Raw genomic sequence first — 24,373 nt, forward strand, 5'->3', positions numbered from 1 at the left:
CCCAAGAAAGGCACTAAGTTGGTCTGGGTGAAAAAGATCAGGAAGCAGTATTGGTTCCCCAGGTGTCTGGGGACCCAAGACTAGGAATGGAGTAGAGAACAGCGGGGGAGATGGAAGGGTGAGCGCGGCTGGGGGAGTCAGGGAGCAGAAGGCTGCGCAATAGACTTACCCCAAGAGAGGCCTGAGGGCAGGAGAGCGGGCCAGGAGAATTAGCCGGTGGTGCAGGTCCAGGGAAGCAGGGAGAGGTGAGGGCGGGGCCAGGTCCCGCGGAAGCAGTGCTCCTGGAGCCCAAGGAAGGCACCAAGCTGGCCTGGGCGAAAAGGATCAGGAAGCAGCACAGGTTCCCCAGGGACCCAAGACCAGGAATGGCGCAGGGCCCAAACCAGGAGCAGAGAGCTGATTTTGTTTTTTGAGATAGGTTCTCACTGTGTCATTCAGGCTTACCTCAAACTTGGAATCCTCCTGCCTCTTCCAAGTGGCACCATACCCAGCTTGAAGTGAATCATATCTTGAAATTATTTAATATGAAACCCTTCTGTGATCACTAAAATTTTTGGTTGGTTGGTTTTTTGAGACAGTGTAGAGTAGGCTGTTGAGATCCACCTGTTTCTGCTTCCCAAGTGCTGGGACTAAAGGTATGCACCACCATACCAGGCTTGTGATCACTAAAATTTTAACCTTTGGAATGTCTCACTATGGAGCTGTTTGGTGCAAGGGTCTGCACTGCTTTTTAGAGAGTTGGCTGTGGGAGCTGGCAAAGCTGGGAAAGGCACCTACCTCACAAAACAATGTGGGTCCAGACCAGAAAGTGCTTTACTGGTTGTATAGGCATGCTCATTCCTGAGTCTCCTTTTTTTAATATTTCATTTATTATTTTTGTTTTTTGTGAATGAGTATATTGCCTGCATGTGGGTAGGTGCACAGTGCCTGCAGAGGTCAGAGGACGGTGTCAGATCCCCTGGAAGTGGAGTTACAGACAGTTGTTAGCTGCCATGTCGGTGCTGGGAATTGAACCCATGTCCTCTGCAAGAGCCACCAGTGCTCTTAACCACTGAGCCATCTCTCCAGCCTAGAGAGTCTTTAAGACATCAGCTCCTTTGAAAACTCTTGTCACAGCCCCTCTCATACTTGGTATGTGTGCATGCAGTTGTGCTTTCACCTCCACTGTGCCTACTTGATTTGCTCAGCTTCCTGAGTGTGAGGACCAGGCTTCTCTGGCTGGTGTACACCTCCTCCTCAGTCTGGGAGAAAGGGAAGTCCTTGAGGCCTCTGGTGATGGAAAGGAAGCCCACTGTATCTGCCTGGGCTTTGATTCCGCCAGCCTACATTGGTTCTCAAGGCTTCACTTGTTTGTTGAAGAGTCTTTACATCAGTGTCCTTTTAGACTTTCTAGCTGTCCATGTGGCATTTGGGCAAAGACCAACATCTTTGACAATTGAAGAACCCAGGTGGCCTGAAAGTATGTGTGTTGTGATCCCTAGAGATGGCTAGCCATTAGTGAAGTCAGGTGTCTCGTTTTTCTCATCTTTCGCCTGGAGGCTTCAGGAGATTGACAATCATACCACCACCACCACCTTTTTTTTTTTTTTTTTTTTTTTTTTTGGTGCCTTAGGTAACAAAGCAAAAAACTAGAATTCCTCAGGTCAGATTTGTATCAACCACCAACCTTGTGCCTTGGAGCTGGGTTGGCAACTTCTTTTGCTCTGGAGAACAAATCTGAAGGTTTAGCTGGAAGAACCAGTCAAAAATAAGGGAAGAGTCTATGGTGTTCTGACTCTGAGATAAGCTGTAAGTCAGTCCAGTAAAATCTGAGTGCCCAGATACGGGTGTGCACTCTCTCTGGGCGCACTTCCCCAAATGGCACTCCCCCGCCGTGTGTCTGGAGGAAAGCAGATCTGGTCCCGCGGGCTTCTCCGTGTCTCTATGGGCCTCAGGCGTGGTGTGCGTGGATATCGTGGGGTCACTCTGGGCCCCTGGATCTCGGGGCCCCTGCCACACCTGGCTAGTCGCTGGCGGGTCTGGCCACAGACGTCTCTGGCCGTGGCGGCTCTAGGAGCGGCGGCGGGTGGTGTGCAGACTTTTCCTGGTGGCTCGAGTTCCGTGTCTCTGGAGCTTCTCTGCTCCTGTCCCTAATCCACCCATGTACTTTTCCTCAGGATGCGAGGTCCACTGGCCACTTGGGCCTCGCGGGAAGAAGTACCGGGACAGCGAAAGCTAGAATGTCCGTAAGCCGGTCACGAGGGAGTGCGCCCCCCAAGAGATTGGGCCGCCGGTAGTGACACAAGACTCAAGACTGGCTTAGTCTGTGCTACAGCTTTATTCTCTGAGATCCAGCTCTCTGTGTCCCAGTTCTCTGCAGCCTAATTCTCTGACTAAGACATTTATACCATGGGGGTAGTGGTAAAAGCTTTGGCTGTTAGATCCTTTGTGAGGCATTGTATTTACATATGGAAGTGGGTTTCTGCCAGACTGCTGTCTGCTAGGAAAAATTACAGGAAGGCATGGTACCTGTTAGAGCCAAAGGCCATGTTTATGTTATGGCATTTGTGGCGGACACTTCAAAAGGAGAGACAGGAAAGATGCCAGGAAGACACCCCGCTATGAAAGGAGCCCGCAGCACATAATCCCGAGCTGCATGAGCTGTCCGGTGTGAAGGGGCTTCGACTTTGCATAACAGAGGCTCCCAACACCCAGAGCACAAGCCTCCACAGTGGCCTGACACTCATAGGTGAGGACCTATGGCCTTGGGTCTCCTTATGGGTTCTTTGCCCATATCTGCTGGGCCCTGAGTGAAGTGATGGTCCAGAGATACTGTCTCCTGATTTTTGAGGAAGCTACATTTCTGGGAAGAAATTTCAGCTCCTTCATAGGGTCATCTAAAGCTGTATTTATTTACTGATGTTTGGGGGAGGGGATGTTTTTTGATTTTTGTTTGTTTTTCTGGTTGGTTGGTTGGTTGGTTGGTTGGTTGGTTGGTTGGTTGGTTGGTTGGTTGGTTGGTTTGAGACAGGGTCTTCTTGTAGCCCCAGCTGGCCTAGACATCTGTAACCCTGGCTAACTCTGCTAGGATTAAAGGTGTAGGCCACCACTCCCAGCTGTTTTTTTTGAGGGACAGAGACTTGCTACAGTGATACTGCCCTTGAACTCAGTTTGTAACCCAAGCTGGGTTTGAATTTGAGGACAATCATCTTGCTTTAGCCTCCTGAGTGCCACCACACCTGACCAAAACTGAATTTGACCTGCTTTGCCCCATAAACATTATTCAGGTAGCAGAAAATGGATAAGAAGAGACGTATATGCATGTGGAGGTCAGAAATCAATCTCTGTGTTGTTCTCTGGAGCTATCAATTTTGTTTTCTTGAGACTGGCTCTCTCATTGTCCTGGGGCTTGCTGATTACTATAGATTGACTGCCAGGGCTCTGCCTGTCCCCACCTCTTCAGCACTGGGATTAGACACTCTGCCATGCCTTGGTTTTTAACATGGGTTTTGAGGATTGAGCTCAGGTGTTAATGCTTGCTTTGCTATCTTCCCAGCCACTTGCCATTTCTTTATAATGTAAAGTTTCTTTGCATTTCTAAGACCCTTGGGCCTGCCATGTGGGTGCTGGGATTCGAACCCAGGTCTTCTTCAAGAACAGTCAGTGTTCTTAACTGCTGAGCCATCTCTCCAGCCCCAAGCCTCATGAGTCTTAACCATTAGGCTACTATTGTCATGAAGAGCAGCAGCTGGTAACTTCTTAATGAACTGCCCAGGTTAGCCAAAACCTATCCTCCTCCTCATCTTACTCTTCCTCCTAAGCTGAAGTCATCCAGAAAAGAGAAGGGCTGGAAAGCACAGGCCTGGCTGGATTGAGTGGTCATTACTTGTTAGGGTGTTCTACTCTCAAATGGCCATCTGGCATTTCTCATTCTCGAAGTTTGAAGAACTCATGTTGCAGAAGCCTTTGGAGCATTTGTTGAGCTTAGGAACAAAGCCTGGCTGAGCCTGGGAGGAGAGAATTGCAGTTTAGTAAGGTACATGCTGTGTTTAGCAGAGAGCTCCACAGGATAACTCCGCCCAGCCTACTCTGTGCTTACCTCATTTTAATTGGGAGTTTCATTGTCTAGCTACAGCCTCTCTTCAGAAGACAATTGAGGTTTGTTCTCTGGGACCCCTGAGGCTCACCCCCCACCCCTGGAGTGAGACGGAAACACAGTACCCCACAACCCACAGGTTAGCCACTGTGGTGTTGAGTGTAAGCCAGGGAGCTTCCTTGTGACACTCATGTATCATGGGCTCCATCTGCCTTTATGGGCTTGTACTTTACCTGGAGAATGGAGCTTCTTCCCTTAGGTAGCCAGGCCCATGAATTAATAATGACTTGCCAGAAATGCTGAAAAGTACCACCTCTCTACCATATATTGTTTCCAAACATTCCTGGTGGGTGGCTCTATTGTTTTTGTTTGGAAAGACAGGATCCAAACACCAGCTCATTGACTTTCTAGCTGTTGTTTATCCACCACTCTTCCTGGAGCAATCAGGCACAAGGTCTCTTAAGCATAGTTCTGTGTGGCTACACATTTTGTTGGGTGATAGTTAAGTACACTACTAGCTCAGCTCTGTTCTCTGAATGGGATGCAAGCAGTCTGTGTCCCTTGAAAGCAGTAATGCTGTGGCGTATACTCTCATGATCTCATCTGTTCCACACCATTGATTGGAGCCTTTGGACCACAGCCCACCCATGGGTGCTCAGGTTCTAGGCTCCCTGAGCTGTCCATATCATTTTAATCTCTAAAACTAAATGTTATTTTATTACCACATAACATACACAGATCAAAACATCCAAAAGAGGGCCTACTCTGTTGATTCATAAGATGCTTGCCTGGCATGCATGAAGCCCTTGGTTCCATTTCAGGCACCAAATGAACCAGATGTGGTGACATTCACCTGTAATCTCAGCACACAGGAGGTAGAAGCAGAAAGATCAGAAATTCAAGTTCATCACCTACCTAGCAAGTTCAAAGTCAACGGAGCTATCTAAGGTCCTATTTTGGACGGGGGTGGGAGGAGGGGGTAGAGAAGACCTAGAGTAAAAAGTCTTCCCGCAAATTCCTTGGGTGTCCTTGCAGGCAGATTGTGTGTTTCTGCCCTACCACCAATGCTTTACATTTTTGTTCTGTTTCGTTTTTTGAGACAGGTGTCAATAAGCAGCCTAGCCTGGCCTCAAACTCTGTCCTTCTGCTTCCCAAGTGCTGGCACTGTAGGCAAATGCTACCATACCCAGCCCACCAGCACCTTTCTTATATGCAAGTGGTAGTCTCAGACTGGAGAGATGGCTCGGTGTGTAAAGCACTTGCTGTACAAACTTGACAACCCAAGTTCAGACCTTCAGAACCTGTGTGAAAACCAGATGGAATAGTGCAAATGTCTGTAATCCAAGCTGCCCTTACTGTGAAATGGGAGGTAGAGACAGGAGAATCACCTGGAAGCTCTCAGGCCAACTAGCCTGGAATATTCAGCAGTGAACAGCAAGAGAGGCCCTGTCTCAAACAAGATACAAGGCAAGGTTGTCCTCTGACCCCCATACACACACCCCATAGCACACACCTGCACTCACACAAAATAAGTGATGGTATATCTACTATAGGTACCATCCTGGCTTTATTAGTCACCTCAACCATAGGTTACTGATGGAGAGTTCAGCTGTGGGAGCTGTTTCCAGAATTGCTGTGATGCTCTAGTATAGCTAAGCAACATCTGACCTGCCCTCTCCTATGTACTTAACTTTTCCACCCTTGCTTCACATCCCCATTAGATGTCCCTGGTATCATCACATCCAGATCAGATGGGATATTCTGCTGCTGTCCACCCAAGTTTCATCAGTGTTGCTGTTATCTTTTGTCACACAAACCAGAAAGCAACTCCCCATCCTTCAAACCTCCTCCCCACATTCAAGCCTGCTGGGCCTGCTTTTTTAAGTTTCTCCCATGTCAGTCAACTTCCTGCAGGTCTTCATGGATCTTCATGGTCTAGGCCTCCATCCCTCTCAAAAGTCAGCTTCTAGCTGACTTTGAGCACTTAAGTCTCTGCCTCTGATCTGTTTTCTACACAGAATGATATAATAAAATCAAAATCATGTCACCTCTACACTTAACACATTTTGGTGGCTTGCTGGTACTCTAGAATCAATACCAAACTGGTCATTAGGTCCCGCTAGGCCTGTTTGCACCATCTGTATAATCTTCAAGTCCCCACAGCCTAGCTTTCTCTGCCAACATCTCCTGCCACTAGTCTATCTGGAGTGCTGTTGTCTTCTAGTTGTCATAGGCTCATCTTGCAAGTGTGTGTGTCTCTATGGATGTGTGAGCAGTGTGCATGTATGCAGAGGCCAGAGGCCAACCTTAGATGCCATACCATAGGAGCTCTCCCCCCCCCTTTTTTTTTTTTTTTAGTTGGTTTTTGTTGTTGGTTTGGTTTTTTGTTTGTCTTTTTTGAGACAGGGTCTTCCTATAACCCCAGCTGACCTAGAACTTGCTCTGAAGATCAGGCTGGCCTTACTCTGACAGAGATCCACTTGCCTCTGCCTTCCAAGTGCTGGGATTCTGGGATTAAAGATGTGTGCCACCGCACCCAGCTCTACCTTGTTTTTGTTTTGTTTTGTTTTTAATATTTGTTTATTAATTATTATTTAATGTATATGAGTATATTGCCTGCATGTAAGTAAGTGCACTCGTGCCGTGCAATGCCTGAGAGGACAGAAGAGGCCGTTGGATCCCCTGGAACTGGAGTTTAGGACAGTTGTTAGCTGCCATGTGGGTGCTGGGATTCAAACCCAGATCTTCTGCAAGAACAGCCAGTGTTCTTAACCATCTCTCCAGCCCTCTACCTTGTTTTTTTAAGTGGGCCTCCCTCTGTCTTAGAGATTACCAAGTAGGGCTAGACTGACTGGCCCTTGAACCCCAGGGATCCACCTATTTCTGACTCCCCAGTGCTAGAATTACAAGCACATGTGGGGGGGGGGGACAGTTCAGGAGCTCAAACTCGTCATTGACTGAGCCATCTCCCTAGCCCCTAAGGCAGTGGCTTCGTTTTTGTTTGTTTTTGTAAATGAAGTGAAACCTTGAAGGGTGACAAGCATGTTTATGAATGATAGGTACAGGAAATGTCTTCCTTAGCTTTCTTTGGATGAAAGGAGAGAAAACTGGCCTGTATCTTCTGTGCTTCTTGCCTCTCCTGCCATGCAGTACCTTTAAAGGCAGCCCTGCTCATTGGGACAGCAACCCTCAGAGACTCAAAGCCCTATGAAGTACATCTCTCAGGTATTTTGTGAACTTGAGCTTGGGTGGCACCCACTCACCAGGAGCTGTCTTTGTGTTTGTCCTTTGTCCCCAGGAGACCTGTAGAAAGTGTCAGGGACTCTGGAAAGAACATAACGGCCTCACCTGTGAAGAGCTGGCTGAAAAGGATGACATCAAATATCGGACATCTATGTGAGTAACGTGATGCAGAGCTGGCCCTTCAAGGGGCAGAGAGTGCTATGGAAACAGACAGCTCAAGCCACCCCAGCCCAGAGAAACCTTGGGCAGGGCCCTAACCCCAGAGCCCATTTCCATCTTTCCACAGCCTTGAGCTGTTCAGATGTGAGATAGTACCTATAAAATGTCTGGCTCATATGCATTCAGTAAATGTCACCCCACCCCCTTTTCCTTATTATCTAATAAATAAGCAAATGTGTCAGGGCTTCATGGGTGAGATTGCACTGATGTTGCTTCTATCTGTGTTATAGGATACTGGTGACCTCAGACAGTAAGTAGACTTGCCAACTTCCAGAATGCAAAAGGCTGCATCAGTAATTTTAATAACTGGTACTGTTTAGTACTCGCTGTGTGGCTGAGCACTTTCCAAATATTAACATATTAAAATAAAGTTGCCTAAGTGCTACAGAAGTCTGTTTCTCTCATGTAACAGTTCAGCTCTGCCAGGCTAATGGGTTGCTGTGTACTGTGAGGTCACTTGAGATCCAGGTGCCTTTATCCACTACCTCCCCACTCCCCAAGTGTGGTGTTTTCTGCATGGCTGTGCCTGAGTCCTGGAACATTTCCATCCCTGAATAGGAAAGGAGTAAGGAGACAGGTTGCCCAGCAGGCAGCTTTTCCTTAAGTTAGAAGTAATATAAAAATTATGGGGTCTGGAGAGATGGCTCAGCAGTTAAGAACGCTGATCGTTCTTGCAGAAGACCCGGGTTCGAATCCCAGCACTCACATGGCAGCTAACAACCTTCCGTAACACCAGTTCTGGGGGGAATCCCTTGCCCTCTTCTGACTGCCTCAAGCATTGCACAACATGGGTACACCTACACACATGCAGGCAATACATTCATACACATAAAATAAAAATAATAGCCAGGCGTGGTGGCACACGCCTTTAATCCCAGCACTCGGGAGGCAGAGGCAGGTAGATCTCTGTGAGTTCAAGGACAGCTGGGGCTGCAGGGAGACCCTGTCTCAAAAGACCAAAAAAACAAAAAAGAAGAAGAAGAAGTTAAATAAATAAATTATGTATATCACATGGGGACCACCTGGCTCCAAAGCTCGCACCAAATGTAGCCTCTTGGTGGGTGGATAGCTTTGTGTCCAGCTTAAATATGGAGAATAAGGAGAGGTTTATTGCTTAGAAAAATGAAGTGGGAATGGCATTTTGGACTTAGCCATCTCCTGATCTATGGCACAGGTAGGTCTGTTGTCCTCACTTGGCAGCTGAAACATGGAAAGTTTGAGGTCACACAGGTATTAAGTGGCAGAGCAGGACTTGACCTAGGCACATGGCTTCTTGGATGTGCTCTATGCCACAACTTTGATAGGCAGAATAATGACCCCCATGATGTCCTTTCTTAAGTGACAAGGATTTTTGCAGGTAGGTTTAAAGTTATGGACCTTGAGATACAGAAATTACCAAAATGGACTCATCAGAGCAGGGCGTGGTAGCACACGCCTTTAATCCTAGCACTCAGGAGGCAGAGGCAAGTGGATCTCTTGAGATATCAAGGCCAGCAGTCTGGTCTCCATGGTAAGTTTCAGGTCAGCTGGGGCTACAGAGAGACCCTGTCTCAAAAAAGAAAAAAAAAAACAGAATGGACTCATCAGATAGGTGTCTGTGGTCATTGAAATAAAATACCTTTCCTCGGGGCTGGAGGGATGGCTCACTGGTTAAGAACACTGACTGTTCTTGCAGAAGACCTGGGTTCGAATCCCAGCACCCACATGGCAGCTAACAACTGTCCGTACCTCCAGTTCCAGGGGATCTGACAGCCTCTTCTGTCCTCCTTGGGCATTGCACAACATGGGTGCACTTACTGCATGCAGGCAATACATGAATACACATAAAATAAAAATAATAAAATATTTTTTAAAAAACACCTTTCCTCTTGTGGTCAGATAAAGGTGCTGCAACTATGTACTCTGAGCCGGACTTGACCCCCTGTTGCTGCCTTTGAAGAGGGAAGGAGGGGCCCTGAGCCAAGGGGTCAGGCAGTTTCTAGTTAGGAGCATCCCTTAGCCTGCAGCCACCAAGCAAATAGAGACTTTGATCCTCAATGTCAAGGAGCTGAATCCTGCTAACAGCCCAGCTGGGAAGCTAGCAGGCTATGGCTGTTTCCCAGGGAGACTGGTTGCTTTGGAACAGGCTCTTTCTTCTGCTTCTGTTAGCCATGAAAACTTAGAGCATGCAGGACCTTCTCAGCCTGGTGGCCTCCTAGATCAACATATCAGAGTGGAGCGTCCAGTATAACGTGCATCACTTCCAAAATCCAAAGGGCCTCTCAAATGTGCTTTTGTGTTAGCGGAAGGAGGTGAAGACCCACAGCACAAGCTTGCTTTGGAAAGGCTGTCCTGACGCAGAATTGACCTCCAGACCACCAGGACTTATAGAGGTGACATGTGCCTTCATCTTCACTCCAGGGCTTTGGCTCCCACTGTTTGTCACCTGTGTCCCATATCAGTGCATCCTAGATCACCTGCTGCTTCTGTTCACCAGGTCAGATCTGTCTGTGTGTCATCTGAATCACAGACCAGTGTATTGTCCTGGTAGGTGACAGATAAGATCCTTGTCAGATGTTATCTACCATTGGACAAAGAATAAAAGCATTTTCCAGATTGGTAGCTGTGTACCAGTTGCCAGGAGCTGTTGATTACTCTGGTAAGAATAGCATCTGGAACTGCAGCTGCAATTATTTAGCACTTAGTTAGGCTTCATCAATGTACTGTTCTCCAAGGCCCAGTCTTCTCTACAGACCGCACAGAAGTAAAGAGCAATAGGAGGAGAATCAGCATTCTGCACCTTGAAGTTGAGTAGCTCCATCTCTAAGATACTTGGGAATTAGAGGTTGTCTTTTCGTTGTTGTTGTTGTTGTTTTCCCCCTTGGTCTTTTTGCTACAGGGTTTCCCTGTAGCTCCAGCTGGCCTAGAACTTACTATGTATACCAGGCTAGCTTCCATCTCACAGAGATCCGCCTGCCTCTGCCTTTCGTGCTAGGTTTAAAGGCGTGTGCCACCACACCAGGCTAGATACTATTTTTAGGTAGCTTTGACTTACCCCTCCTCACCCTGTAGCTCTTCCTCCACTGACCCGAGAACCAAATGATCCTGCCTATTGCCAAGTTGCAAAACTAAGAAAGGTCAGAGAAGACAAAGAAACCGAACATGCTCTGAAATAAGGCTTGGTATTGTCTTAAGAAACCGTTCTATCCTAGGCTTGGTTGCTCATACCTGTAATCCCAGCACTCAGGAGGCTGAGGCAAGAAAATTGCCATGTGTTTGAGTCTAGGCTGGGCTACACAGACCCTTTTCAAACCATACACTCCCCCCCCCCCAAAAAAAAGAAGAAATAAACTACTATGGGAGGCAGGGGGTATAGTTTTGTATTAGAGCATGTATCTAACTTGCACGAGGCCCTGGGTTCAGTTCCCATCAGTGTGGTACATTGAGGTAACAGGACCTTTAAGAAGCTGGGTCTACTAGAAGATAATTACATCATGGAAGCACTGCCCTTGGACAAGACTGATGTACTTCTCACAGAACCCAGTCAGTCCCATCAAAGCAGGCTGTTTTAAAAGAACAAGGTTACACTGCAGCTAGGGATGTAACTCAGTGGTAGAGTGCTTGCCTAGCATACTCAAGGAGAAGCAGGAGGACTGCCACAAGTTCAAAGCCAACCTTGACTACAAAAACTGAAAAAAAGAAAAGTGTGCAAACTTACAATTCCAACAGTGGGGAAGCAGAGGCAAGAAGAATCATGAATTCAAGGTCAACCCACATAGACCCACTGAAAAAGAGTGAAATGGAGAGCTTCCCATCTCACCATGTGATCTCTTCTACATGTTCCCCTACCACTGTGATCCCCCTGACCTGGAAGCCCTCACCACAACCAAGAAGGTATCAGTGATCAGTGTTATGTTCTTGAACCTCCAAAAATGTGAGCTAAATAAACTCCTTTATTAAGTACCTTGCTCCAGGTAGTTTGTTACAGCAATAGGAAATGGACTAAAATATACCTTAACTTCAAAATGGAGAAAACTGATAGCTTTTTTATTCATTTTTCTTTTTCTTACGAAAATAAATATTTAAGCATCCAGCTGGTGGTGTAGCTCAGTGATAAAGTGTTTGGCTAGATGTGTGAGGCTCTGACTGGGACATCCAGCAGCACACAGAAATTTCCAAACAGCCATAGTAGAAATAATAAAAAATAGATCCTCAAAGTTCATAGTACATTGTTGTATTTGCTTTTTCTATCCTCTTTCTTTCTTGTTTTAAACACCTAGTATTGTCAAGCAAATCCATCTTTGGCACCATGTGTTTCACCCCTAAATGCCCCTTACATAGCACCTGGCCATTATAATTAACAAAGTTGACAGTGAGCTGTGATGATGTCTGATGCCAGGTTCTGAGTCCCCCAGTTGTCTCAAGATAACTTCACACATGCTCCGTACTCAATGTGTTCAAATCAGGTCCAAAACAGGTGTGCTTGTCACCTGGTCTCACCACATAGCTCAGAATGGTCTCAAACCCCCAGTCCTCCCACCTCAGCCTCCCAAGTGCTAAGACTACCGCTGACTGTGCCACCATGCCTGGTTCCCAGCATAATTTGTCATATTGGTGAGTTATGAAGGAGAGTTGACCTATAGAATGCCTTCTGAAGTTGACTGCTTTTTCATGGTCTCATCAAACTTACTCTTCCCAGAATTTCCTCTTACTTAGAATTCCGTTCTAAAGACTTAAGGTACTGAGCTTCTCACAGTCCATCACACAGCAGCCATATAGTGTCTGCCTGGCCCACCATTAGATGCCTTTTAAACAAATGAGCATCAGGCTAGACTCATTGGATTTGATGGTTGCATGGCAAGTAGCTTTAAGAAATAATGGTGAGCTGGGCATGGTGGCACATGCCTTTAATCCCAGCACTTGGGAGGCAGAGGCCAGCCTGGTCTACGTAGTGAATTCCAGGCAAGCTGGAGCTACAGGGAGACCTTGTCTCAAGACAAATAAGTAAAAAAAGAAAAGGAAAGAAATGGTGAGCCAGGCATAGTGGTACATATGCCTTATTATTTTTATGTCTATGAGTGTATTGCCTGCATGTGTATAAGTGCACCCATGTCAAGTAATGCCCACAGAGGTCAGACGAGGACGTCGGATTCTCCCAGAACTAGAGTTAACAGACAGTTGTTAGCCACCATGTGGATGCTGGGAATTGAACCTGGGTCCTCTGTAGGAGCAGCCAGTGCTCTTAACCACTGAACCATCTCTCCAACCCCATTATACAACATATTTTGGTCATACTTCGAACCCCTCCCATATCTGTAACCCCCCTCTTTCTGACTCCCCCACTAAATTTCTATAGTGCAATATATATAAAGGCCTATAGAGTCAGGTTTGTGTCCCCAAATGCCCTTCAGTATGGTTCATGGACTGGGGCCTGGTCAACCTACTAAGAATCTCATACTTAAATGAAACGAATCTCCCCTTCCCAGTAATCATCAGTTGTCAGTATTCTCGAGTAGGGTTGGGGTTTCTAAATCCACTTCCCAAAGTCTTTTGTTGGGACTTTGGCTGGTTTGTGTTTATGTAGGACTTGTTCATCAGCATGACTGTGAATTCATCAGAGTAACTGACCAGCTGTCTAGTAAACTGTTTCCTTATGGTCATCCACTTCCTCTGACTCTTAGAATCTTTCCATCTCCACAGTGATCCCTGAGCCTTAGGAGGCAAAAGTTTGATATAAGTGTTCTATTCAGGGATAAGCAGTCGTTAGCCTCTTATTTCTCTGCACGTTGGCCAGTTGTGGTTCTCTATGTTAATCCCCATTTGCTTCATTAAGGAAGCTTCTCTGCTCAGAGTTGAGAGATGATTAGTCTTGCTAGATATCTAGGAGATTTTTAATAAGCAAGTCAGCAGGACTGTAGCTGTTGGCTAGGAGAGGCAAGAGTACAGGGAGGCAAGAATGATTCCAGCTTGAGTGACTAACCCATACTGCCTAACAATCAGGATAGGAATAGTAGAGTAGAGAAGGGTTTGGATGTGGGCACGTGACTCAGCCACATTATTATGTTTAGTCCTTATCAAAAAATAAATACACTGAAAGGAATGATGCCTCTAAAAATGGTGGCCTATGAAGCCACAGAAATCTATGTCTTCCTCTAAAGCAACACTTAGTCTGACAGAAGCTGCCAGAAACAAACTGCCTTTTGTTTCTCTCCCTTACAACCTCCTCAAGGCTGAGCAGCCTCCCAGTGGGTTTCACTTCGAGCATTTAAAGGCATACACTAGTTGCGTCTGCCTGAGTCACACAACCACAGATCTAGAAGGCTGTGTGCATGGGTGAGCAGGGCTTCACACTCCTCAGACAAACCACAGAAGACCCTAACCTTTCACCCTTGGCTGAGCTTTAGGAGTGTACATAAAGCAGGTAAGAGAGAAACAAGAGTTGTAAGTGACCTTGACTAGGTTGAAGGAGTGCCCAAGTCAGAGCCAGCCTGCACAGATGAGGACAGCAGGCTCCCTCACCATCTGCCAGAGAAAGGTTTTTCTTTTTCCTGTGTGTTTAGCTCTAGAATTTTTTAAAAAAAATCTTTATCACTTCCAGAACTACTATTAATCTAAGAGAAATACACATGACCATATACAATAAAAAATACAGTACTAGGTGGGTGTGGTGGCCCATGTTTTTAGTCCCAGCACTCGGGAGGCAGAGGCAGGAAGATCTCTGAGATGAAGGCCAGCCTGGTCTACATACCAAGTTCTAGGCCAGCTGGGGCTACAGGGAGACCCTGTCACAAAGATTTTTTTAAAAGTACTTAACAGAAATAGCTTTAGCAATCTCTAAACAGTTGCAAAATCTTCAAGAAGCAATCTGATTTGCAGTTTCTACTTAATTTTCCACAGTAATTTGCAAGGCATTCAAAGAAACTAGGGAAGTGTATCCTAGTCACAGGGGAGAAGCACTGGCTAGAACCATCCCTGAAGTCATACAGATGTTAGAATTCTAGACTTAAAATCTGTTGTCTTAAACAGGCTCAGAGAGTGAAGGAAAACTATGGACAAAGGAAAAAGCACCACAGCATGTGAACAAGTGGAAGATCTGAGGAAAAATGGGAAACAAAACAGTGAAAATGAAAGACTACAAAAATTTAATAACAGATTTGAGCAAGTGAAGAATGACTGAGAGAGGGCTGGGGATGTAGCTCAGTTGGTAAAGTGTCTACCTAGTATGCACAAAACCCTGAATTTAATTCCTAGCTCTGCATAAAACTGGGCACCATGGTGTATACCTGTAACCCTGGCACTTGGGAGGTAAAGGCACGAGACCAGGAATTCAAGGTCACCCTTTACTACATTACAAGATTAAGGCCGACTTGGACCTACATGAGATTTTTGTCTCAAGAAAAGAATGACTGAGATTTTGAAGATTGGTGAATTAACATCGAATTGGAAAAATGGGGGTGGAAGGGAGAATAAAGAAAAGTGGGCAGACCCTAGGGGACCTGTGGTGTTTTCAAATGTCCCTCACAGGCTAATATATTTATAGACTTGTTCCCATTACTGTGTTTGGGTGTTTGGAAGTTATGGAACTTTGAGAATATAAAGCCTTTGAGGAGGAAGTATGCCACTGGAGTGGGCCTTGAGATTTTATAGCCTCACCCCACTTCCAGTGGTCTTTTTCTGCTTGCTTTGTGTGGCCAAAATGTGATCAGCCAGCTTTCTGCTCCATCTGCCTACTTCCATCATGCCTCCCCTGCCATTACAGGCTTATAAGCCAGAACAAATTCTTTGTTCCATAAGTTGCTTTGGTCATGAGTTTTATCATAGCAACAGAAAAATAACTAATATAGGACCTGTGGCACATTATTTTGTATATTCTTGAAAGGGTACAAAAAGGGAACAGAGGCTTTTGAAAAAATTATGGCTGAGGGGCTGGAGAGATGGCTCAGCGGTTAAGAGCACTGACTGCTCTTGCAAAGGACCCAGGTTCAATTCCCAGCACCCACATGGCAGCTAACAACCATCTGTAACTCCAGTTCCAGGAGATCCGATGCCCTCTTCTAACCTTCTCAGGCATTGCACGACACAGGTGCACTTAAACACATGCAGGCAATATGCTCATGAAGACAAAATTTTTAAAAATAATAAATATTGGGGCTGGAGAGTTGGCTCAGCGGTTAAGAGCACTGACTGTTCTTGCAGAGAACCCGGGTTCGATTCCCAGCACCCACAGTTCCAGGGGAATCTGAAGCCCTCTTCTGACCTCCTTGGCATTTTTTAAAATAATAAATATTTAAAAATAATGACTGAAAACTTCTCAGATTTAAGGACATGAATTTATGCTGAATGAACTATAAGAAAGATAAGGTGAAAAAGGTTCAAGAAATACCAGAGTCAAACTTCTAAAAGCCAAGCGCAAATAGAGATGTTGGGGGGCAGGGGCTCAGGATATTTGCTCTTTTTGTTCATTCTCAGTACTGTGAATTAAACCAGGGTCTTACTGGAGCCTGGAAACTGCTCACCTACTAAGCTAGAGTCTCAGCCCAAATAGAGAACATCTTGAAAGCAGCAGGAGACAACCCAACCCCCAAAGAGACATATGACTTCAGTAGGTATTTCTTCAGGAAAATGAGCTAGTGGTTAGCAACAGTAGAAGTCTGCGATGTCATTAGTAATTAAAGAAATGCAAGTCAGACCTGTAAGGTACCATGTTATACCTGTTAGGGTGACATACCAAAATGCTTATTTGTTCTTTTTTGTGTGTGTGCATGATGTGTTCTTTATGTGTTGTGTGTGCATATATGTGTGTCTTCCTCAGTTGCTCTTTTTTTTTTTTTTTTCAAACACTCGTGTGTGTCTGTATATGTGCCCACACATGGCTTGGGGAGTTTAGAGGACAACTTTCAGGAGTCGAGAGTCAATTCTCTCCCTCTACCATACAGATCCCAGGTCAGGTCTCAGGGCACTTGCCTCCATTTACTGAGCCATCTTGCCAGCCCACCACCTTATTTTTTGAGACAGTGTTTATCATTAAACCTGGAGCTCATCAATTCAGGAAGACGAACTGACCAGGAAATTCCAGGGATCCTTCTGTTTCTGTCCCTCAAATATTGAGGTTATAGACGTGCACTGCCACACTTGGCTTTTACATGGTGCTGGGGACCTGAATTCAGATCATCATATAAGCACTTTACCAATTGAACTATATTCCCAAACCCATTTTTACTTGTTTTTTAAAAAAGAAATGATCCAGACTAGGCATGGTGGTGCATACCCATAATCCTAGCTACTCAGGAGGCAGAGGCAAGTAGATCTCTGTGAGTTGGAGGCTAGCCTGGTCTACATATTAAGACCCTAGTTTAAAAAAAAAGAAGAGCCAGGCATGGTGGTGCATGCCTTTAGTCCCAGCACTCGGCACTTGGGAGGCAGAGGCAGGAGGATCTGTGAGTTCAAGGCCAGCCTGGTCTACATAGTGAGTTCCAGGCTAGCTGGGTCTACAGGGAGACCCTATCTCAAAAAGACCAAAAAAGAAGAAAGAAACCCCTGAAAAGGACTTCCCATTATTTTTGTATAGTAAAGCAGAAACAGGGACAGACTCATAGGATGTCAGCTGCTTATACAGAGGGTGTCCCTGAGTCTTCCTGTTGAATATCAGCTCAGCAGACAACAGCCAGCCTCAGTTCAGCCTTCTCTTCCTGTCCTGCCCATGGAAACACATCCTCTATGGGCTATATCCTGCCTAGTTCACAGTCTGCTTGTCAAAGAACCAGCTATAGCTTCTCAGTCCCCATCCAGTACCACATTCCCAGGGTAGCTTCCTTTTTTGGTATAGGCCCATTCTGGCCCTTTAGTCATGTTCTTTTGAATGTAAAAATAGGAGACTTCGCCTTGGCACTTGGGAGGCAGAGACAAGCAGATCTCTGTGAGTTCAAGGACAGCCTGGTCTACATAATGAGTTCCAGGATAGCTGGGGCTATAGGGAGACCCTGTCTCATAAAAGACACCCCCCCCAAAAAAAGGAGACTTGCTAACTCTCCCATGGAATATCAAACAGTTTTTGAACATTACAACAGTGTTGAATTGGAAGCGTTCATTTCTTTTTCTTTTTTTTTGTCTTTTTTTTTTTTTTTTTTTTTTTTTTTTTTTTTTTGGGGGGGCCCAAGTGCTGGGATCAAAGGTGTGTGCCACCATGTCCAGTTTATTGTTTTTGTTTTTTGAGACAGGGTCTCGCTATGTAAACCAGGCTGGGATCAAAGATATGCACACTACCATGCCTAGCAGTTGGAAGCAGTCTTCATATAGTCATTGTTATTACCCTTTCTTCCCCTACCACATCCATTATTATTTCAGGTTGTGGCAAGAAAACAAACAAATATATCCTCTCCCCAAGCCTTTGGGAAAGGACTGGAAAGTCAGTTTTCTCCATCATCTTACACAGTGAGTTTAAGACAGAGAGTCTTCTGTAGCCCCAGCTGGCCTAGAACTCACTATGTAGAACCAGGCTGACTTGGATCTTACAGATCCTCCTGCCTCTGCCTCTTGAGTGCTGGGATTAAAGGTGTGCACCACCATGCCCAACTAGAGAATATTTGTACTGTAGAAATTGAACTTAGTTTTACACACTTTTCCAATTGGAAATTGTGTCATCAGAACCTTGAGTCTTGCCAAGCAACTTTAAGAAGTGTCTTCACGGTTGCTCAGTAACCAAAATCATCAATATGTGTGCTACTCTAAGCTGGCAGTAATAATCTCACTTTAAACTTGGTCTCCCTATTCAACAAAACTGAGAAGACATTTGTTCTTTTGTAACTTGAACTGTGTATACATTCTATTAAAGCTAAATTTCTGCTTTTCTTCATTTCAGGCCACTGACAGGTTGGACCCTAAGTACACAGCAGTTAGTTGTCTAATGTATTTTCCTAGTTTTAGATGCATGGTCTGGCATCTGAAGAGTAAACTGTAGCAATGTCTAAATATTTGAAGTTGAGCAGTTCCTGCCCACACTCACCTCTAGATTGTAGCAGGTCCTCCTGGACTCTTAACACTGGGTTCCTGCCTGAAGGTGTGGAAAGACATGGGCCCTAGCTTTCAGCTAGCCTTGGTTGTTGTGACCCTGCATGCCTCCCCTTCCTCTGCCTTCAAGGCCCTCAGGGTAACCGAGACAAGTGGAAAGTATGGCTTTGTTGTTAGCCACAGCACCACAAAGTACCAGCACAACAGGAAGCTGTGATGGTTCTAGAAACGGTATCCACTGGAGGGAACTGTGGCATCATAGGCTTTTGACATAAGAAGCAAGCTCTATCAACAGGGAAGTCATAGACTGGCGAAAGGACTACCCTCCCCTATGCTAAGTATTCAGAAGTATATAAGATATGGGCTACCAGTTCTATTATCCAGCTTTGAATGAATAAAGCTCAATTTCGGGAGATGCTGGTTTTCTTCCCTCCATTGTCAGTCTGTGGGATTCTGAGAGCAGAGAAGTTGTTTTTCTAAATTTTAAGTGTCAGGCTTTGTGCCAATGGGGCTTATATCTTCTCTAGATTCCAAAAACACCATGAGAATGTTGTTTTCCCAAATTAAAAGTGAGGACATGGAGTTTCCAGGCAATTGGGAAATTTTCCCAAGGTCATACAATCAATAACTTTTGAGCCTGGGTCTTAGACTCTAAAACATAGGCTCTTTTCACAACTTGAAAGTCACCAAAAGCCACAGGCAATCATTGTGCGTGGAAAAAAAATACTTAATGGCCATAATATTTTTCTTTGTACTTCATCTTTCCTGCCAGCTCTAATTGTGTTTTCTTTTCTCAGTGAAGAAAAAATGACTGCCGCTCGCATTAGAAAATGCCACAAGTGTGGGACCGGCCTCATCAAATCTGAAGGCTGCAACCGGATGTCTTGCCGCTGCGGTGCCCAGATGTGCTACCTTTGTCGGGTTTCCATCAATGGCTATGACCATTTCTGCCAGCATCCTCGATCACCAGGAGCCCCTTGCCAGGAATGTTCAAGGTGCTCCCTCTGGACCGACCCCACTGTAAGTAACTTCATAGCCGTCCATTTCCATATAGGGAAAGATATTCTGTATATACATGAAAGGTACTGACTCATGGAAAAATACAGGAAATTGCATAGACCAATAACCACAGGAAAAACTAAGAAAGAAATCAAAAAACTACTCATCAAAAAATGAGCCAGGTTTGTTGGGGCATGCCCTGTGGCCTGTTAACTCAGGAGGCTGAGGTAGGAGGATCACTTGAGACCAGCCTGGGCAACAGAGAGACCCCATCTCAAAGTTTTATGGGAAAATTGTTTTAGTCCTTTAGGTAATAAGCTTTTTCTCTACTGTCTGAAGTATCCATAGAGCAGCAAGGAGAGTTGCTGGTAGCACAGTGCTCCCACCAAGGCCTGACAGAGCCAGAGTCTCATGAATCTGACAAGTGCAGGGTTTTATTTCTTGAAGTAAATACTAGCAAATAGAAAAGAAGACCAGGCTGTGCACAATGGCGCACATCTGTAATTCCAAGAGGATTACCAGTTTAAGGCAATCCTGGGTTATGTAGAGGGACCCTGCGCCCCTCCCCCCCCCAAGAAAAAAAGCATAACCAAATAAATAGATAAGTAAATAAATAAATAAATTCTAGTTTTAGAAACATAGTGCATTCTAAGTCATGGGTAGTTTACTGTAGGCAGCCCAGTTAATGTAATTCATCATATTGATGTGGTCAGATGGTAAACAGACATTTAAGGGAGTCAAACATTTGTTCTTGATTTTAGCTTTGAAAAATAGTGTTAGAGTGCTTGCCTGGTAGCGTGCAAAAGACCATCTGCTCACTCTCCAGTGCTACAAAAGTATAAAATGGCCTTAGAAGACATAGCTCAGTTGATAGAGTGCTTGTCTAGCATGCATGAAGCCCTGGGTTCCTTAGTACCACATAAATTGAGTGTGATGGTTCACACCTATAATCTCAGCAGTTGGAAGGTAGAATCAAGAAGATAAGTTCAAGGTTATCCTCAAATACAGTAAATTCTAGGTCTCCTTGGGCTACATGAGATCCTGCCTCCAAAGGTGGGGGTGGGGGGAACCAGTTATGGTAGTTCACACATGTAATCCTAGCACTCAGGAGGCTGAGGTAGAGGTAGGAGGATTGCCTGAGCTACATGAGACCCTGTCTCAAAACCACAAAAAGCCATATTATGTCATTAAAGAGATGGCAGATTCATTCACTTCAGTTTGGGTTGGGTTTGTTTTGTTATTGTTGTTAATTTGGGGGGGTGTTTTATCTATTTGAGCATATTGCCTGCATGTGTGTAGGTGCACCAGTGTCATGCAGTGCCTGTGGAGGTCAGAAGAGGGTGTTGGATCCCCTGGAACTCGAGTTAAGGACAGTTGTGGGTGCTGGAAATCGAACCCAGGTCCTCTGCAAGAGCAACCAGCACTCTTAACCACTGACCTATCTCTCCAGCCACACGTGTGTGTGTTTGTGTGTGTGTGTGTGTGTGTTGCCTGCATGTATGTAAGTGCATGTATCCTTGTATGCAATAGCCACAAGGCCAGAAGAGAGTGGTGGGTGCCCTGGAACTATAGTTAATAACAGTTGCTAGCCATCATGTGAGTGCTGGGAACTGAGCCCAGGTCCTCTACAAGAGCAGCCAGTGCTACCTTTGTTGGTTTTCCATCTTAACTACGAGGTCATCTCTTCAGCCCCAATAGTTAGTTTAGTTTTTAAGGCTAGGTCTCATATAGCCCAGGCTGACCTGTACCTCACAAGTGTTGGAATTATAGATGTCAGTTACCTCACTTGGCCATTTTTTTATTCACTTGGCCATTTTTTTAATTCTTAAAAAAAAAAAAAAAAAAAAAATTCCCAGTTGCATGACTTTTAATTCCAGCACTTGAGAGGCAAAGGCTGGCGGACCTCTGTGTTGGCCTACATAGCGAGTTCCAGGCCAGCTGGGACTACAGTGAAACCCTATCTCAAAAAAAAACAAAAAGAGGCTGGGCATGGTGGTGCCTGCCTTTAATCCCAGCACTTGGGAGACAGAGGCAGGTAGATCTCTGTGAGGCCAGCCTGTTCTACCTAGTGAGTTCCAGGACAGCTGGAGATACAGGGAGACCTTGTCTCAAAAAAGACAAAAAAGTAAAACAAAAAACAAGAACAACAACAAAAAAAAAGATTTATTTTATGAGTATGAATGTTTGCCTATGTGTATGTACATACACCACATTTTATGCCTGGTGCCCAAGGAAGCCAAGGAAGCCAGAAGAGAACTTCTGATCCCTGGAACTGGAGGTGTAGGTAACCTTGTGGGTGCTGGGAAACCTAACTGGGCTCCTGCATAAGACCAGGGCTTTTAACTGCTGGCCCATCTCTCTCTCCAGCTCCAGCCTCCCATTTCTTCATTCTTTTTTGTGTTTTTGAGACAGGGTCTCCCTGTAGCCCCAGCTGAGCTGTCCTGGAACTCCCTATGTAGACCAGGCTGGCCTCAAACTCACAGAGATCTGCCTGCCTCTGCCTCCCAATTGCTGGGATTAAAGGCGTGCGCCACCACGCCCCGGCAATGTAATTCTTAAAAAGTTAGCAAAAGCTGAGTTAACATAAGAACAGTTGCTTTAATCCCAGCACTCAGGAGGTAGAGGCTGGTGGATCTCTGTGGGTTCAAGGCCAGCCTGGTCTACATAGCAAGTTCCAGGCCAGCTAAGGCTACGGGAGACCCTGTCTCAAAAAAGATTAAAAAAAAAGAACAGTTGCCTAGTGCGTGTGGAAGGACCTGGGTTCAATTCCTAGCACCCAAAAATAAAAGGAAAACGTCTGTCTAAATAAGCTACAAATGTCATTCTGCCTCCCTTGTGAGTGCAGTGTGGACAACCCAGGAACAGGAGAGCAGCTCTACCAGGAGCCAGTTCCTTCCAGCATGCTCCTCCACCACCTCTGGAGCCTCAGTCCTTTGGATCCCTTGTAGCTAGGGGTTAAAAGGATCATCAGTAAGCCTGTCTAGTTCTCCCTAGAATGTTGTGTTTACAGATAGACACTGCATCAGGTCACTTCTTTGGTCTCATTAGCCCATGTGGCCTCAAACAGCACGAGAGGTAGGAACTTTGCACATATTTCAGGTCAGGATGGACCTAGGTCATCTCCCCTTGGTGTGGGACAGACAGATGTTCTCTGCTGGGGAGTCTACTCAGTCTACTCCCTCCCACTGGAAAAGATAGACAAGCTTAGTAAAAAGAACTCCAGGTAGGTAGAACAGCTTATGCTACATGCAGGTTCCCAGTCAGATCAGAAATTGAAGTACATATTCATTGACCTACTGGTTTACTAACTAGAGGTCTTATACTAAAATACAATTGGACAAGTCCAAAAAGGTCTGTCTAAAAAACTGCTCCTTAGCTCTTTAAAGTGTGTAAGTTCAGAAACAACATTTAAATACCCCAAAACAAGATACAAGTTACATTTTATATATGCTCACATTAGAATAATATTAAAAAGAAAATCATGAGTCTCAAGTTTTTTCTCCAAATATAGAGAAGCAAACATGGAAAGACTGACACGTAGAAAAAGAACTGTATGGATCACTGGGGCCACAGACTAAGTTACCACAGGGCTAGCTGGCAACCAGAACTGGGGACTGAGGAGCCAGCACATTGTGGTGAGAGTGTAGAACATTACAGGGACTAGCTGCTGCTGAGCTTAGCAGCTTGTGGCTGGTCATGTGAGACTGTTTAGCATTGCTACTGCTCCCAGCTCTATAAAGGCTGGAAATCTATGCCTTAATGTAAACTCTTCTGGTTTAAAAAACTAACATTTGCCCAAATGTTTTAAACACTGTTCTAGTCAGCATTTTGTAAGCCAAAGCAAAGGCCTCTTTCTACCTCTGGTGTGAAGATCTATATTATACCTGCCACAAGATGCTAGGTCAATGGTTGACCACTCTGGTGGCCATGAATGGGATGGCCTGAAGGCTGGCTCGAATCTGTTAAAAATGGTGTGCCATCTTCAGAGCCATCATGGTGGGAAAGCAGTCATCCCTTTAGAAGCCAGGCATGCCTGCTCCAGGAACATTCTGTCAGGAACAGGCATCTACTGCTCACTGAGCCAGGAGCTGAGTTGAGGGTTGACTTCAGGGGTTATCTGGTCATGGAGCTCACAACCCAGTGAGACCCCCAGCAAACCTGCCCTCCTGTCTCCACGGTGGTCTGTGGAACAAAGGAGTTTTTGTGGGCAGAAAGCCTAGTCTTCTGTATTGTTGGTTGGGGGAAGGCACCCAGGAGGGAAGGGTTGCACCTTGGGTACTTGGGCAGCCCTTTGAGATAAGCCTTATGCAGCTCTTATCTATTGAGGTTCAGGAAGAGATAGGGTCTTTTCCCTCAACTGAGGCTTTTTTCTGGAGCCATGTTTCAGCTCCAGAAAAAGCACTATGGGAGTCACCATCCAAGGCCTGTAGTTTAGCCTCCTTGACCTGGTTTGTGCTCGGTACCACCATCACCCCCAAGTCCTATTCTCTGTGCCTCCACCGTCTTCCCTACATGAAACTCTGTAAAGGTTCCTCATGTCCTACATGTTGTCTGACTGCCATAGTGAGTACCTGCCCTAGTTTTCTTGTAGCCTGAGGAAGCTTCTGTAGTCACTCAAAGTTTGAAAAGGTCAGGCAATAGCAGTCCCTCCAATTTCCTTTGGTCACCATAGTAGAGATTTTGTTCCACATTGTCCCATTCCCATCAAACGAGGGATCAGCCTGGTTTCCTTGATTCTCACCAGGAGACCGATTAAATTCCACCCCAGCATCTGCTGAGTCCTCTGAGAACACAAAGCCATTCAGAAGTGCCAGAGACAAAGCTTGCACTGTCCTGCACTGGCCCCTGCTT

The 24,373-nt window shown here is 45.5% G+C and overlaps 1 protein-coding gene across 5 annotated transcripts in view; it reads left to right on the top strand.

Annotated features, from left to right (window-relative positions):
* The window catches only part of Rnf216 (ring finger protein 216), a 147,884-nt gene that overhangs the window by 110,461 nt on the left and 13,050 nt on the right, over positions 1–24,373 (top strand). For all 5 annotated transcript variants that reach the window (XM_008851366.3, XM_008851365.3, XM_008851369.3 and 2 more), the window contains 2 exons: positions 7,374–7,471; positions 19,321–19,543. In XM_008851366.3, coding sequence (XP_008849588.1) covers positions 7,374–7,471; positions 19,321–19,543 — 321 coding nt within the window. The remainder of the gene's footprint in view (positions 1–7,373; positions 7,472–19,320; positions 19,544–24,373) is intronic.

The sequence above is a fragment of the Nannospalax galili genome, unplaced genomic scaffold (assembly GCF_000622305.1).
Source record: "Nannospalax galili isolate Female #2095 unplaced genomic scaffold, S.galili_v1.0 scaffold664, whole genome shotgun sequence".
Taxonomy (NCBI): domain Eukaryota; kingdom Metazoa; phylum Chordata; class Mammalia; order Rodentia; family Spalacidae; genus Nannospalax; species Nannospalax galili.